General features: G+C 35.9%; 1 protein-coding gene and 1 long non-coding RNA gene across 3 annotated transcripts; one reads left to right on the top strand and one right to left on the bottom strand.

Annotated features, from left to right (window-relative positions):
* Positions 1–1910: 1910 nt before the first annotated feature.
* LOC141658537 (uncharacterized) lies at positions 1911–3099 on the top strand. Its single transcript, XR_012549293.1, has 3 exons — positions 1911–1966; positions 2541–2620; positions 3004–3099. It is a non-coding gene; the product is annotated as an uncharacterized LOC141658537 (long non-coding RNA).
* Positions 3100–8537: 5438 nt separating this feature from the next.
* Positions 8538–12084, bottom strand: LOC141586237 (uncharacterized). Of its 2 annotated transcripts, XM_074407408.1 has the most exons (3): positions 11771–12084; positions 11515–11649; positions 8538–10381 (listed from the first exon to the last, which is right to left on the bottom strand). In XM_074407408.1, the coding sequence occupies exon 3, from the start codon at positions 10230–10232 to the stop codon at positions 8766–8768; it is 1467 nt and encodes a 488-aa protein (XP_074263509.1). In that variant the 5' UTR covers positions 10233–10381; positions 11515–11649; positions 11771–12084; the 3' UTR covers positions 8538–8765. The 2 variants fall into 2 exon arrangements, with proteins under 2 accessions (XP_074263509.1, XP_074263508.1); XM_074407407.1 differs by lacking the exon at positions 11515–11649 and having other exon boundaries at positions 11650–12084.
* Between the last annotated feature and the right edge of the window lie 2547 nt (positions 12085–14631).

Genomic DNA, 14631 nt, shown 5'->3' with positions numbered 1-14631 from the left:
CAAATTCATTCTTAAAATAGAAAGGACAACAAATGACTGAGACACCCCAAAATGGAAAAGAACAACAAATGACCGGGACAGAGGGAGTATATTATATCATGCATGTTGGTTTCTGCTTTACTTGTTTGTTCTATGATTATACATAATCTTGCATGTTGTTCTAATATGAAGTGCAGTGTAAGATACAATTTCTGATTATTGCGTCCGAGTAAGCCTAAGATATTGAGAACTTGGTTCATAAACTCCGGAGATAAAATTATAGCTGTTTCGGATCATTCGTGACAATGTGAATCATGTATGTCTCTGTGGACTCTGATCTGTCTAGTAAAGTAAGATAAAATTATAGGTCATTTGGAATTAGTGTGATTATCTGAGTGCATAGCTAGGATGAGATCAGTTGGCCATGTGCTCGTAGGCTATCTGAGCACCCGACAAAGAAATATGAGAGTCAGGAGTAATAGTGACTAGTGTTGGCTGGCTGCAGTAGCTAAGTGGTACTAAGAAATATAGACTACTTCTCTAATTGGGGATAGTAATCATCACCTAGGGCAAACACGTTTGTAATGGAGGTGTACTAACTATTAAAGAGTAACAAGTTAAATGGATCAGTTTCTGAAAGGCTGGTGCTGGAAGGAATTTTTCTAAGTTTTTGGGTCAAATATATTTGTGGTCCAGCAATCTTTTGGATTGGCCAATTCAGCATTCTATCCGGGTTTCTAGTCGAGTCACGGTGATACTGATTACCGATGTGGTCATTTTTTCACCGATAACAATATTTTTATACCTTTAATGTAGGTGTGTGATTGATGTCCATATTTTATTTTACTTCATTATTTCGTGGTATTTTGTGATAAATTCTATATTGGAAAATTTAGTAGGCAATGATCTCAACTTTAGCATATCTTCCGTTTCTGATAGGCTTGTAAAGTGGGTTCAGTTGGTTCGGGTTTGTGTAATTGTATCCGATTAAATCGAATGGGTGTCATTCGGGTTAGCCATGGTTTCGATTAGCTCAGTTCAAGTTCTTTTTTATCACTCGCCTTAATCAGATTGTCATACTACAGCTCGAGAGCAGGTTCAGTCGGGACCATTTCTCCGTATTCGTTTGTTCTGTCGTTGATTGCTTGTTTTGTGAATTGGTCGATTAAGTATCCGTGTGCTCCATGGATCTCCACACCGTCGAAACCTGCACGCATAGCATAGAGAGCAGCCTGGCGATAGTCATTGACCACCAAAAGTTAGTGTGACGATTTTTGTATGAATTGACCAAAAGAAGAGTACATACCCAGAGGCAGTTTGGGAAATGAGGGAGCCTTCAGTAATGAGGAAGCCACCAGGAGTTGAATGTTGAGTGTAGTACCTAGCCATAGATGTATACTTTGCCAAGTCAGTGAAGAATCTCATCCACATTTATTCTGTAACTGCATTGTCTCAAATGAAATATGGAGGCTACCCCTGCCATCTATTACAGATAACTTTTTATTTTTTTTTATTTTTTTTCCTTTCTCTCTTTCATATATTATTTTCATAATTGGTATATACTAACTTTTTTTCTTTATTTATTTCCTAAGGTATATAATGGACAAGGAAGCCCCCACGAGCGGAAATGACCATTGTAAGAAGCCCAAACGTAAAGAGAGAGGTGCAACAACAGGTATAAAGGCCAAAAGACCAAATAAAGGGCCTAAGCGTATTGATTTTGATAAGCACGGTAGGCCATATGGACCATGGAGGAGAGATTTTGTTAGAGATATTGGTAAGATCGCCCTAAATAATATCAAGATCACATATGAGGATTGGTTCAAAGTACCCGAGGGAATTAAAGATTCAATTTGGAAAGACTTAAAGGTTGTGTTTCATACACTAACATTTGATTTTGATTATGGACTTTTGATGTTTTTGCATATATTTTTGACTCGGATAAGGCGACAAAGAAGACATGGCAGATAAAAAGCTGCTTATCATGGTAAGTTCAATCGACTAGCTAATGTGATTCTAGTGCTTTGACTTATTCAATTGGTTAAATAGGTTATATGATTTTACAATCTTAGTCTTAATTAGGGATGGTCGAGTTTGTATGTTTAATTTGGAGCAATGCAAGATAACATAATCAAAATAAGTTGACAGATATCAAAAATAATAGTTCACGCATACAATAAGCTCACATAACAAAAGTATACTTGCATACTCTGATGACATATCTTGATGGGTGCAGTAAAGCCCTGCAGTAAAATTAACATGAGCTCGTACTTTTTTAAAATTTCTAAGTTACAACATTAAATTATACAATTGGTCTCCCTTGTGACGGGTTACCATTTGTGACGGATATTTTGTGAGATAAAATGGTAACAAAATGGGTTAGTGGAGAAAGGGGACCACATGAATAGTGTTGCAGAGAGAGAAAAAGTGGGTACATTGTGAGGTAAAATGATATCCGTCTTCAGCTTGTGACGGATATGGCATGTCTTCAATGAGAATTTGTGTAAATTATATGTATGAATGATCGATAATATGATTACTTTTCATGTATTCAATTTCAGGGCTTGGAAAAGGTATTCTTTTAGGGCTGGAACACGTGATATGTCAAAAACAAAATGAACTCCAAATAAAAATGATTGAGGTATGTAGCTGTTTTCGTTAAAAATTCAATTACGCCGAGTATAGGTGCCTTTGATATGAATTGTGCCTTGAATTGCCTTTGGTATGAACTAGTCTTGAGCTACCTTTGCTACCATTTTCTTGTTTGTATTGATTGGTAAGGAGTCTTTATAATTATATGATGGCAATATTAGGGTATGTTCCTTATTTATGGGCACATGTGAGACTTGGTTATTATTTTGTGGGTATGTTCCTTATAAAATAAGGACATGTTGGGGGTATGTTCCTTATAAAATAAGGAAAGGTTCAAGGTTTTGACAAGTGAATATTAAGGACATATATTTGTATGTCCTTGTCATTAACCTTGTTGGCTGTCTACTTACTCTTGATTTTGTATAAATGTAGTGCCCTCAACAGCCGCAGAGTTATGAGTGCGGTTATTATGTTATGAAGTGGATGTATGATATTACTGTGCGTTACGCATCATCAGAGGACGACATAGTAAAGGTAGCTTGATCTATTGTCTCGAACTGTTTGAATTTTTATGTATAGATATTGTTCGTATAGAATGTCTATGTGTAGATATTGTTCGTATTTTCTAAGTGTGGCCTAATAATCCTTGTTCTTGTATGTAGTGTATTTCAGGTTCGCAAATGACAATTGAACAAATGAATGAGGTTCGAGAGCTTTGGTCGCTTTATTGTGGAAAGAACGTCTAGAGTATGTATGATTTAGATTTCTTGATATTGTAATTGAAAATACACATTTTGCGTCGTAGAAGGTTGTAGTGTACATTTTAAATTATTTTGAATGGACGGAATTGTATACGCTATGATATTTTTTTGGTATAATAAATATGTAGTTGTGTTTAAAATTGTTGGAAGGAATGAGATGCAGGGTTGTTATTTTTTTATTGATTCATTTTGCAGGCCCCTAACAGTGTAAAAATTCACAAATAGCTTAAGAGTAAATCGTCATTCGAATCATACTACATCGATTTCATACATCGATTTCAGACAAAACGATGTAAAATGCCATTTACATTACATCAGTTTCAAACAAAAACCGATGTAATTGAGACACTATTAACATCGCTTTTCGCCTATAACCGATGTTAATAATATACTATTTACATCGGTTTTAGACCAAAACCGATGTAATTGAGATACTATTAACATCGCTTTTCACCTATAACCGATGTTAATAATATACTATTTACATCGGTTTTAGACCAAAACCGATGTAATTGAAACACTAGTAACATCGCTTTTACCCATAATCGATGTTAAGTTTATACTATTTACATCGGTTCTGAAACCGATGTTTAGCTAAAAATACTAAATACGTCGCCCCCAGAAACATCGCAACAAAAGCGATGTAAATAAGGTAAAATAACCGATGTCAATGAGACTTTTTCTACTAGTGGTTTAGCTAAGTCGACAAGAAGGGAAGGAATTGTTATACTAAAGCTACCCAAGACAAAAAGAAATGCAAACTTAACAAGAGAAAGATAAATGAGCAAAAGAGGAATAAGTTGTAAATCAAATGATTAAAAAGCCTAAGACTCGGTTCTTCCCAAACAATTCGTAACTCCACACAATCAAATCTCTAAGCCAATCATAAGGGTAGCTAGGTGAGGAGGTGACGACTCTAATTCGCCTAAGACCCCCCTCTCGGGTTCGAAATAGGACACTAGTACTACCCACCAACCCCCCTCTCGGGTTCGAAGGTCGGAATCCTTAACCCAATACCCGACTACCCCAGAAACATGCATTTTCCCAAGGTAGTCCAATATTTGCTAAGGTCATTAAGCCCCATCAATTCCCGGGTCATCCCACTCCCTCTCTCGAGGGTCGATTTCAAACGCTAGTTTAGAGGTGTCCTACCCCGGTTCTCCCTTTCGGTCTCAACCAAGGTTAACAATAGGGTCAAATCCCGGGTATCCAAATCACAACCTAACCAACTCTCGTTGGTGGACAAGGGTTATAAATCGACACTACCCAAAATCAACCCATAAACCAAATCAATCCTCCAAACTACCCTCACCAATTTCCCCAAATAATTAGCCTTTATGAGATTCAATTAGTGAAATTACTCATGTTGGGTCAAACCGAGCCCTAGTAGAAGACTACTCACTAATCATGGTCCTAATTGCAAAATAAACAATAAAGATAGAAACTTTGGTCATAAACATGGTGAGAAGATAAATCTTACTACTAAACATGCAACAATCCAACAATAGTTGTAAAGAAAGATGATTTAATCTAATAACAAGGTTGATTAAACTAAAAGACACAATCTTTAACCCAATCAACTCAAAGATTAAGTCTTTGAGGACAACTATCCAAGGATGAACAAATGAAAGAGAAACAAAGGAAAGATAAACAATGAAAAGATTAACAATGATGAAAACAACAACAACAACAAACAAACAACAACAACAATTTTAACATAAACAATCAAACAAACATGAAAGAAGAACAAAATGTAAACAAATGAAAATAGGGAGAGAATTAATACCAACTCAATAGCAAAAGAGCAATTTGGATAGAAATAATAAAGAAGGAGAACCTTCAATCTTCTTACAAACCCAAATTCAATTACTAATTAATTGAAGAACTTCTCTAATTAAGGAAAGATTAACAAAGAGATTAACAAAGTTTTAAAATGAAAGGGTAAATATTCTGGATCTAGGGTTATGTGTACACAAGGGTTTAAGAGGGGGTATTTATAGGTTCCACAAGGATTAGGATAGAATTTGGAATGGGCTTTTGAAACACGTATTCGCACTCCCCGTAGGTCAATCGGCCACGGCCCCTTCCTTTGGCCGGCTGGGAGATCTCTGGAAGTTTGAACAAACTTTGGAGGTCATCGGTATGCACGGCCGGTCGACCATTTTGCACGGTCCATCGACCAGGGGACGTCTTGACTTTGGACTTGACTTTTTGCCTTTGGGGAACTCCCACCAGCTTAGCCATTCGGATCATTTGACCGGCTGAGAGATTCCTGTAACTTCTTTCAAAAACTTGTGTTTTTCAGCTCATGCGTCTTCCCAAATGCCGGCGGCGCCGCCACCTACCGGGATACTCCTTCCTTGCTTCTTCCTTCATTTCCATGTATATATGTACTCCCGGTAGGCTCGCCATTAAACCTACCGTGAGAATACTCCTCAAAGATCATTTCCTTCATCTTTCATGTGTAGCTTAGTAATCCCGTCTTTCTAGCTTCATTTCGCCCGTTCCCGCCTCAATTTCTGCAAGGGGGCCACAGTGTCATAGTAAAGGGAATCGGGACAAGAAACAAGAGGAAAGGGGGTACAAAACCGCCTCAAATGGAGTCGAATATGCATGAAAATAGAGGAAAAAAGGGTGCAAAATGGTCATATATAAAAAAGTTTAAACTTCCTCCTACTGTAGGCACGAATAGTTCCTTGCAAGCCTCCACCTTTGATCTCTTCCTCTGAATCCAATCCTTCCATTCTTACTTTAACTATCTTTCTAACCTACTTCAAGCCTTCACATTATGTGGCAGCTTCATCTTCCATTCTGACTTTAACCATCTTTATAACCTACTTCATGCATTCACTTTTAATCGCAGCCCTTGATGCAGAATAATGTCCACTCATGCTATGACGTATCAGGTGTTTTTTTCAATTATATTTCGTTTTATTATTGTATGGGAGTTACGATGTTGTCATGGTGCTCTGTGTGATCAGTTTACGTTGTTTGTTAGATCCTTATTTTGTTTAGGGTTTAGTATATTGTAATTAGGTCTTGATTCGGAGTTCAGACATTATAGGGAGTTATTGTTGATTTACTTGTAGTGTCTTTGGGCCGCCGATTGATAACTACGTTATTTACGTGCTTTTCATGCCTAAAAACCTTCACTTATAGCTCACTTGTATGCATGTTATGTGTTTATTCATGTTTTAATTGCTCAAGATGCTTAAAACCCGTCATTTGGGTATTTGGTTCGGTTTTACTTGTTTTGGTTGCCTTTGAAGGAAGTATGGAGGCCTAGCCAACATTACACTAACGTAGGAGAGGCCTACAAGCCAACCACATGACCCATGACCCAACAAATAAAGGAATAAAAACCAAAAATGAAGAAAAACAGAGTCTAGCGTGGATCTTGGAAGCAAAGTGCGAATCTCATTCAGGAAAGAAGGAACCGTGCCAATCTCACCGTGCCTTCCTCATGCCACCAAAAGCGCACTGTCATCAGGGAAGGTGTGACCGTGCCTTCCCAACCGTGCCTTGCTCATCTCAACAAGTGCTCAACTCCGTTTACGCACATCTTCTATTAGCTTAAACGACTTTGTTTTATTCGTTTTACTTGTTTTGTAACCTACTATATAAGCATAAACTTCAGAGATTTTCTCTATCTGCCTTAACATTTTAATAAGCGATACTGTATTTATGGATTTACCTACTTAAATACAAAATGGTGAGGATGAATTGTTGAAAGTAGTTTAAAGACCTTTAAAAAAGCAGTTTAAAGTGCAGTCAAAGATTCTCAAATTTGTCCGTTGTGTTACTATTTACCGTCATCCCTAAGAAATGATATTATGATAACTTTTTTTATTATTTTAGTTCACAAATTGATTAATTGATTCATGATTTATAGTGTAGTAGCTCGATTTTATAAATACTCTTCACAAACGTCAAAAAAGCGAATAAATAATTAGGACAAAGTGAGATTTTATATTGTGATGAATAACATGATCGTCGTGAGAATTTGAGACCTTAATGTTTCAAATGTTAAAATGAATCTCTAAATATCAAGGAGACAATATTATTGAAGCAACAAAAAAAATAGGTTCTCTATTTAATTTATTAATTTGTGGATATAATGAAAAGGTTTTAAATATTATTTTTCTTATTTGTCTTTAATAAAGGATTAAATCAGGTAATACTTATATTTTGTGAATTTTTTCACGTTGTTTCAGGATAAATATAGGAATATATTGTTTCTTGACGTGTGAAAAAAGCACAAAAAAAAAAGTAAAATAAGTACTAGTATCTCACACTTTAATACAATAAGGGTTTTTTGATAACTTATACCTTGAATAAGTCACTTTTTCAAATCTTATACCTAAGATAACTTTCCTTAAAATCTTATACCTAAAATAAAATTTTCTTCCAAACTTGATACCAAATATCGAAAAAACCTCTAAATTGACGATCTTCTCCTTACTAATTAAACACCATCATTCTTTTCCCACCTATTAACCCACACTTCCACAATTACCACCACTAAAACCATCAAATTAGTAAGGGTAAAATCGTCAATTTAAGGCATTTTTTTAAGATTTGGTATCAAGTTTGGAAGAAAATGTTATTTTAGGTATAAGATTTTAAATAAAGTTATCTTAGGTATAATATTTGAAAAAGTGAGTTATTCAAGGTATAAGTTATCAAAAAACCCATACAATAACGAACACAGTAAAGTATTTATTTGAAACGAAGAAAGCATAGAATATCGGGCTATCAAAATAAAACTGAAAGGTGATTTCTATCTTTATTTTTTTGAGCCAATAAGCCCAATTATTTTACAACTTTTTGCTTCCACAGAATTGAACTATGATGGTATGGGCCAAGGACATGGTCAGCTCAGTGTGATTCGTTTCATTATTAGGAGCTTAGAATAACTTTGAATGGAACACGAATTCTCCGTCTCATTGTTGTGTCCCATCTAGTGTCGTACTATCTCTTTTGTTAACAGTTGACACATCATTCTCATTCATACAAAGATCGTTTAATTTACGAGTAGTAATTAGATGATGCATTAGAAAGACAAAGAGTATCCGATTTCCTTTTAATGGTTAGATCTACCTTTCCGATTCATGTTCAATATCCCTTTTTGGAGATCACAGCTAAATTTTGTCACGGCAAGTGAACGATCCTGGCATCGAAATTGCACTTGCAGCTTCGTTTACATTGAAAAAACAAAGAACGCTCCATTTAACAGTAAGATAATGTGACATTACTCGACACAATATAGTGTCGAAAATTACAGCTGATTCCCCATAACCCAGTAATTATGTACAGACCTAAAGCAATAATAATCGAGACTTTGGTTAAGAATCTACAGCTTCAAATCTAAATGATGCATCATCTAATTCTATGTACATATCAGTATTTCACTGCTAAACCTGTTAGATTGGATTAGCTATGAGTTCCCGGCATTAGACCTAGTTCCAGTCTTCTCACAGACGAAGAGGGACCCGCAACCTGCATAACCGGATTCCTCAGAGGGGTCATATTCCCTTCAGAGTTACCAGCTGCCCTACTCCCGTTCTCCATTAAACCTATATTGCCATTCGGAAGGATGGTATGCCTCATGTTAGGGAAAGCATGAGGGTTCAACCCTTGAGAATTTTCCAGCAGTCGGAAATTTCCCGAGAATTGTGGGGGTAGTACAGTGTGAGGGTAAAATGTAGGGGAAATATTGTTGATGTTCCCAAGATACAGTCCAGGATGTGTATAAGGTAGCTGAATCGGAACAATCATTTGAAGTTGTTCTGCATTAGGAGCACCCATGAGAAAAGGCGGACCTTGGACTTGCCCGTAGCCTCGTACTGGACTCAGATCAACCCAATATGGTTGCCTTGTACAATTTGACACATTTGGACTGTAGCTAGCTCCGGAACAAGTAACAGTCCCAACTCTATCAAAGTTCCGTAAATGTTGTTGGGTATCACCTTGTGGGTAAAAATTGTTTTTACACGGCTCTTCAACCGTCTGATTGTGGTTCAAGTCAATACCCAAACTACCCGGTCTATGGCCGTTAAGATGAAATCTTTCAGAAACTGTCGGACTGACATATCGTGAAGCCTCATCATCAGGACATTCTGGCTCCGTTGTAGCAGCAATGTTTAGGTCAAACTCAAACCTTTTCGAAACAGGTGCCTTTTTTATTTCAGGGTCCGAAAGAGGCGTGGACCGAAAAGCACTAGTGATCCCTGATCTTTTCCACCCAAGCTCTCCACCAAACTGCAACGGTTTCTTAGGCAAACCCATCGGAACCCCAACTTTAGCAACCACAGGTATTGGTTCTGATAAAACAGCACTTCTGCAATAAGTTGATTCATGAATCGGTTTTGGATGCCAGTCTGCTTCGTTTTCTTCTATGCCTTCATTCAAATCAAATTCACGATGTGAATTCTTCATAGAGGCCTTAGTCATAGAATGTTCGGTTTCCTGAAATGCCGTCTTGGATTCAACTGATTGAGTTGGATGTGAAGACCCGTGATTAGTCAGTGAGTGAGCCGGTTTTGGATCAACAGAATCAACTGAACTTAACTGAGCTACAGCACTACTGTTTTTGGAAGACGATGAATCGGCTTTAAGTTGCTTACATGGATAAGGAACCATGGTAGTAGAATCTTCTCCCTGAACTTCACTAGGGTTTTTCCTCTTTTCATTTGAGGTTTGTTGTCCAATCCCTGAGCTCACATCACTTCTTATCAAAGTATGGTTGGTAAAGTGGACCCTTTCTGAGGAAAGGGTTGACGCGTCACCATCTCTCGAGTTTTGTTTGCTTGTCTTGCTGTCAATAACAGAGGACGCCAAATTTTGACTGACTTGATCACTAGAAGAAACATTATCATTCATTGGACAGTTCTTTCCCATGTCAATTATCTGTTTATGACCTCTTGACCCACCTGTCCTTTCTCGAGACTGAAATTTCCGTCCCTCAATCTTATTTACTAGTTGCAACCACTATTCTAGGATAGGACTGAGTAACCGCGAGAGCGAGAGTTCTCCACAGACCTAGAAGACTGCAAATAGAAAATATGGCTTAGTAAGTTGTCTGAAACAAAAAAAATAAAAAAATAAAAACATTTAGGGGATTAACATTCTCAAATCGTCAGTAAAAAAACAGTATAAGGTAACTCTCTATCATCTTACAGACCAAATGCAAAAAACTTCAGATCAAAGACAATCACAAGTCTGAGCAGTATCGGAGATAGAGGTCTATACTTAAGGGTGACAAATTCGGATGCTTATTCGAAAGAATGTAATCCTTTCAATAGTGCAGAAGACTGTAACAGCACATAATCTGAAAACAACTAGGACAATTGTCATGACATAAACAATTCAACTCACTAACCTCGATTGGACGAGAAGCCAACCGTGACAAACTGTGCTAATACTCTAATTAGACCAAAAAATTCAAAGAAACACGGTTTCTTAATACCTCAACAAAGAACAAACAGACTTTTCATGTTTCAAGTAAGGCACACTAGCAATAAACTCCAGAATGAGGAATCAAATCAATAAGAAAATTCAATAAAACTTGGCTCCTAGAACCCTATTCTGCTACGAAAATTCTAGGGTACACGCGGTGTACCATGTTATCGTACACATCCAATGCCACCTCATTAATTCCTATAACAAAATTCCATACTTTCAACAAACAACAAACAACAAACCTCAAGTTGGTAGATTTCAGTATTAACACCAAAATTCTTAAACATGACATTAATGTCAAGTAGCTAACAGTATCTAAAATATCCAAAGGTAACAACTTTAATGCAATAATCCATAAACTAAATCATGAAAACTAAAACCCCAGAAAAGATTAACATTAGTAATCACAATTAAAGACCCCACATGCCCAAAATGAACAACAACAACAACATTATCCCAGTGTCTCAATGGTTCCCGCAAATTACAGGTAAGTGATGGTCATATGTACACAACCTTACCCTTACCCTTACCCTTACCCTTACCCTTACCCTTATGTTAGCAACACAAAGAGGATGTTTCCCAAATCACCAAAATGAAGAAATATAACCATAAACAATACAATCTCAAATCATGCAATACTACTACAACAACAACATTACCCCATTGCCTCAGTGGCTCCCGCAAATTGCGGGGTAAGAGGGTCGGATGTACGCAGACTTACCCTTGTGTTAGCAGAACAAAGAGGCTTTTTCCGAATGACCAAAGATGAAAATTTCATCGAGAACGCAAATCATGCAATACTACTCCATAAACAAAATCATGAAAACCAAAACCCAGAAAAGATTAGCATTATTACCTGCAAAAATTGAGTCTTGAGTAAAATTCTGACAAAAATGAGCTAGATAATTAAGAATTTATGAAGAAGTAAGAGTAAAGAGGAAGAATCAAAGGAGAAAAATAAAGGTAGAAGCACTAACAACAGAAAAAGAGATGATATTTACTAAACTTTCTTCCTTTCTTTCACAAAGTTCAACCCTTTATTATTAAATGGACTAACACATAGTACATGGATGAAGGAAGGAAAGGCAAGAGAAAGAGAGAAAAATACAAAGTGTAAAGAAACAAAAGAGGGTGGGATCACTTTGGTTTTTCCAATTCAACACCTCCTTTTTTCTAATTCAACAGACAATGGGGAACTACTGTCTCACACCTGGCCATACCCACTGACTTGTTCTTATTCTTAGTACTATTCCTTTATTTTACGGGTTAGGTTGTGTGAGATAGTTTTACATGGGGAAATTGAGCAATCGGTATTATACGGAGTATGAAACTATTTCAATTAAAAGGTTAACTTGATAGTTGGAGTTCCAAGTATACCCCTCACACCAATGTCCATTGGACTTACGTGTGGATACAACTGCAGGTCACTGCATACCTGGTATTTAATATTCCACTTTAGAAATTGGGGGGCTCTGATACCATGTCAAGAAATCATCTCAACTAAAAGCTTAAACTTATTGTTGGAATCCTAGGATCGATTTTATACTCTAACACAATGCTGAATCTTATTTTGCAGAGTGTATTTTACTTCGTATGTTTCAATTAATCGATTTTAACTTAATAGTTAAAAATATACAAAGTATATCTGTGTATATATATCATGTCGTGAGTGATGACCATTAGTCGTGAGTTGTGACTCATGACAACATGGTCATGTAGTCATGACAAGAAATGATACGAAATGTCGATCAACCTAGTTAGGGAAGCGAAGAAGACATGTCGATCAACCTAGTCTTGGCTTATTAATGGTTCATATTTGATTTGGGATTTCATTTTGTATCTCATTATTCTATATTTTCCGAAATTAAATCATTTGGGATTATTGGTGTTGACCGGGAGTATTCTCTACCGACAGGTGGGACAATCTCTTTCGGGATACTGAAGGCAATTTAATGGATTGTCCCTTCACAAGCTTGGCTTTTTCATTCGCAATAGTCAGAAATCGAACATCTGATCACTTGTTTAAGAGATGAGAGACATTATCACTCACACCAGCCAACTTTAGTAATCATTTGGGATTATTGATAAGGGATGGTGATGATAGTTTATGGAGAGTCATTTACCTCGATTGGACATTGTGATCTAAATCTATCGAGATATTTAAAAGTCGGTTACTTCAACTTATTTCTACTATTACGAGTAAAGATGTAATAAGTTGGTAAGTCTTGCTTGTGACGGGTTATCCGTCACAAGCAAGAGACGGGGCGAATAGTAGTGTTTTAGTGGAAATGGGTTAGAGGTGATGTGGGACTGTGATGTACAGTTGTGCATGGGGAATGACAAGATTTGTTAAGATAAAATATTAAATAATTCATCTTTCCCAACACAAGTAACCGTCCACCAATTTTGAAAAGCAACCCTAATCATCATTATTTTCACATTTACCATCATATTCATTCATCTTCATCTCCCCTTTTTCTTCTCTCTTAACCTTCTCCCTTCCTATTCTCATACAAAAACGCCTAAAATACCCACAAATCAAACAAAGTTCCCAACATAGTCCATCATCATAATTTATTCACAAATCATTGAAGATGGTCATGAAACGAGTAGCATAACGTCCACAAGTTAAGAAGAACACTAGATCGACAAAGGAAGTCAATGATGTCGAAAGAGGTGATATATTTCGTCATCATTTTTTATAGTATTTTTATTTGTATATGGTTATAGTAGTTTTTTTCTAGTTAATTTTTTATAGCAAAACCATTTTTTTTCTGTTTATTTATTTGGGGTTTAATAATCGACACATGCAAATTTTGTGGAGTTTATTTGTTCATTTTTTTACAATATTTTTATTTGTATATGGTTATTCTCATTTTTTAAAATTATGTTATATTTTTTTTATTTATTTTTTGATTTTGAGTAAAAATTTAAACAATGTTTTTGCTTCATGCTTTAGTTTGATTGAATGTTTACTTAATATGTTACCAGTTTTGTTGAGTATGTTATCATTTAGTAATCTCGCTTATTGATATATATGTGTGTGTGTGTGTGTGTGTGTGTGTGTGTGCGTGTGTGTGTGTGTGTGTACCATTTTATTGGTTATGTTACCATTTTTTGGGATTAAATCAGATCATTATCATTATAGTAATATGTTGCCAGTTTTTTTTTTTTTCGATATGTTATCATTTAATGATATCAGTTATTGATATATATTGAGATGCTAACATTTTGTTGGTTATGTTACTAATTTTGTTGGATATGACATCTATTTGTATGTTTGAATTGTATGATTTATGTTTGTTATATGTTATCAATTTTGTTTGATATGTTATCAATTTTGTTTAATATGTTACCAGTTTTGTCCGAAGTTTAACAAGAGGTGAATTCGAGCAGTAGTAAAAAAAGGTGCAGCAAGTAAAAGGTGATTGCGAGTTGCGACAAGGGCATTAGTGAAGCAAAGTGGGGCAGTACTAGTGATAGTGTGTGGAAATGTTCATATTACTTAGTTTGGTTTTGTGGTTTGATTAATAATGTTTTTTTTGTATTTGCTGGATAATATTGGTCTGATTGGGCACCATTTTGTGTTCATGTCGTTGAACACTAACTTTGGCAAGTCAGTGACTTAATATGGGTCTAATTTACTCATATATTTGTGTAATAATAATGTTATCATCTTAGTCGAATTGGTAACCATTTTAAAAAATGCATTACAATATCTAAGCATACTAGTCAGAATGTATTAATGTAATCATATTAGTCCGAGTATGTAACCATTTTACGATATGTAACCATTTTACAATATGTTTGATTTGATTGAAAAAATTCTTAAAATAAC

This window comes from Silene latifolia, chromosome 6, assembly GCF_048544455.1.
Source record: "Silene latifolia isolate original U9 population chromosome 6, ASM4854445v1, whole genome shotgun sequence".
NCBI classification, from domain to species: domain Eukaryota; kingdom Viridiplantae; phylum Streptophyta; class Magnoliopsida; order Caryophyllales; family Caryophyllaceae; genus Silene; species Silene latifolia.
The sequence above is the reverse complement of the archived record's forward strand: the minus strand, read 5'-3'. Positions and strand labels throughout refer to the sequence as shown.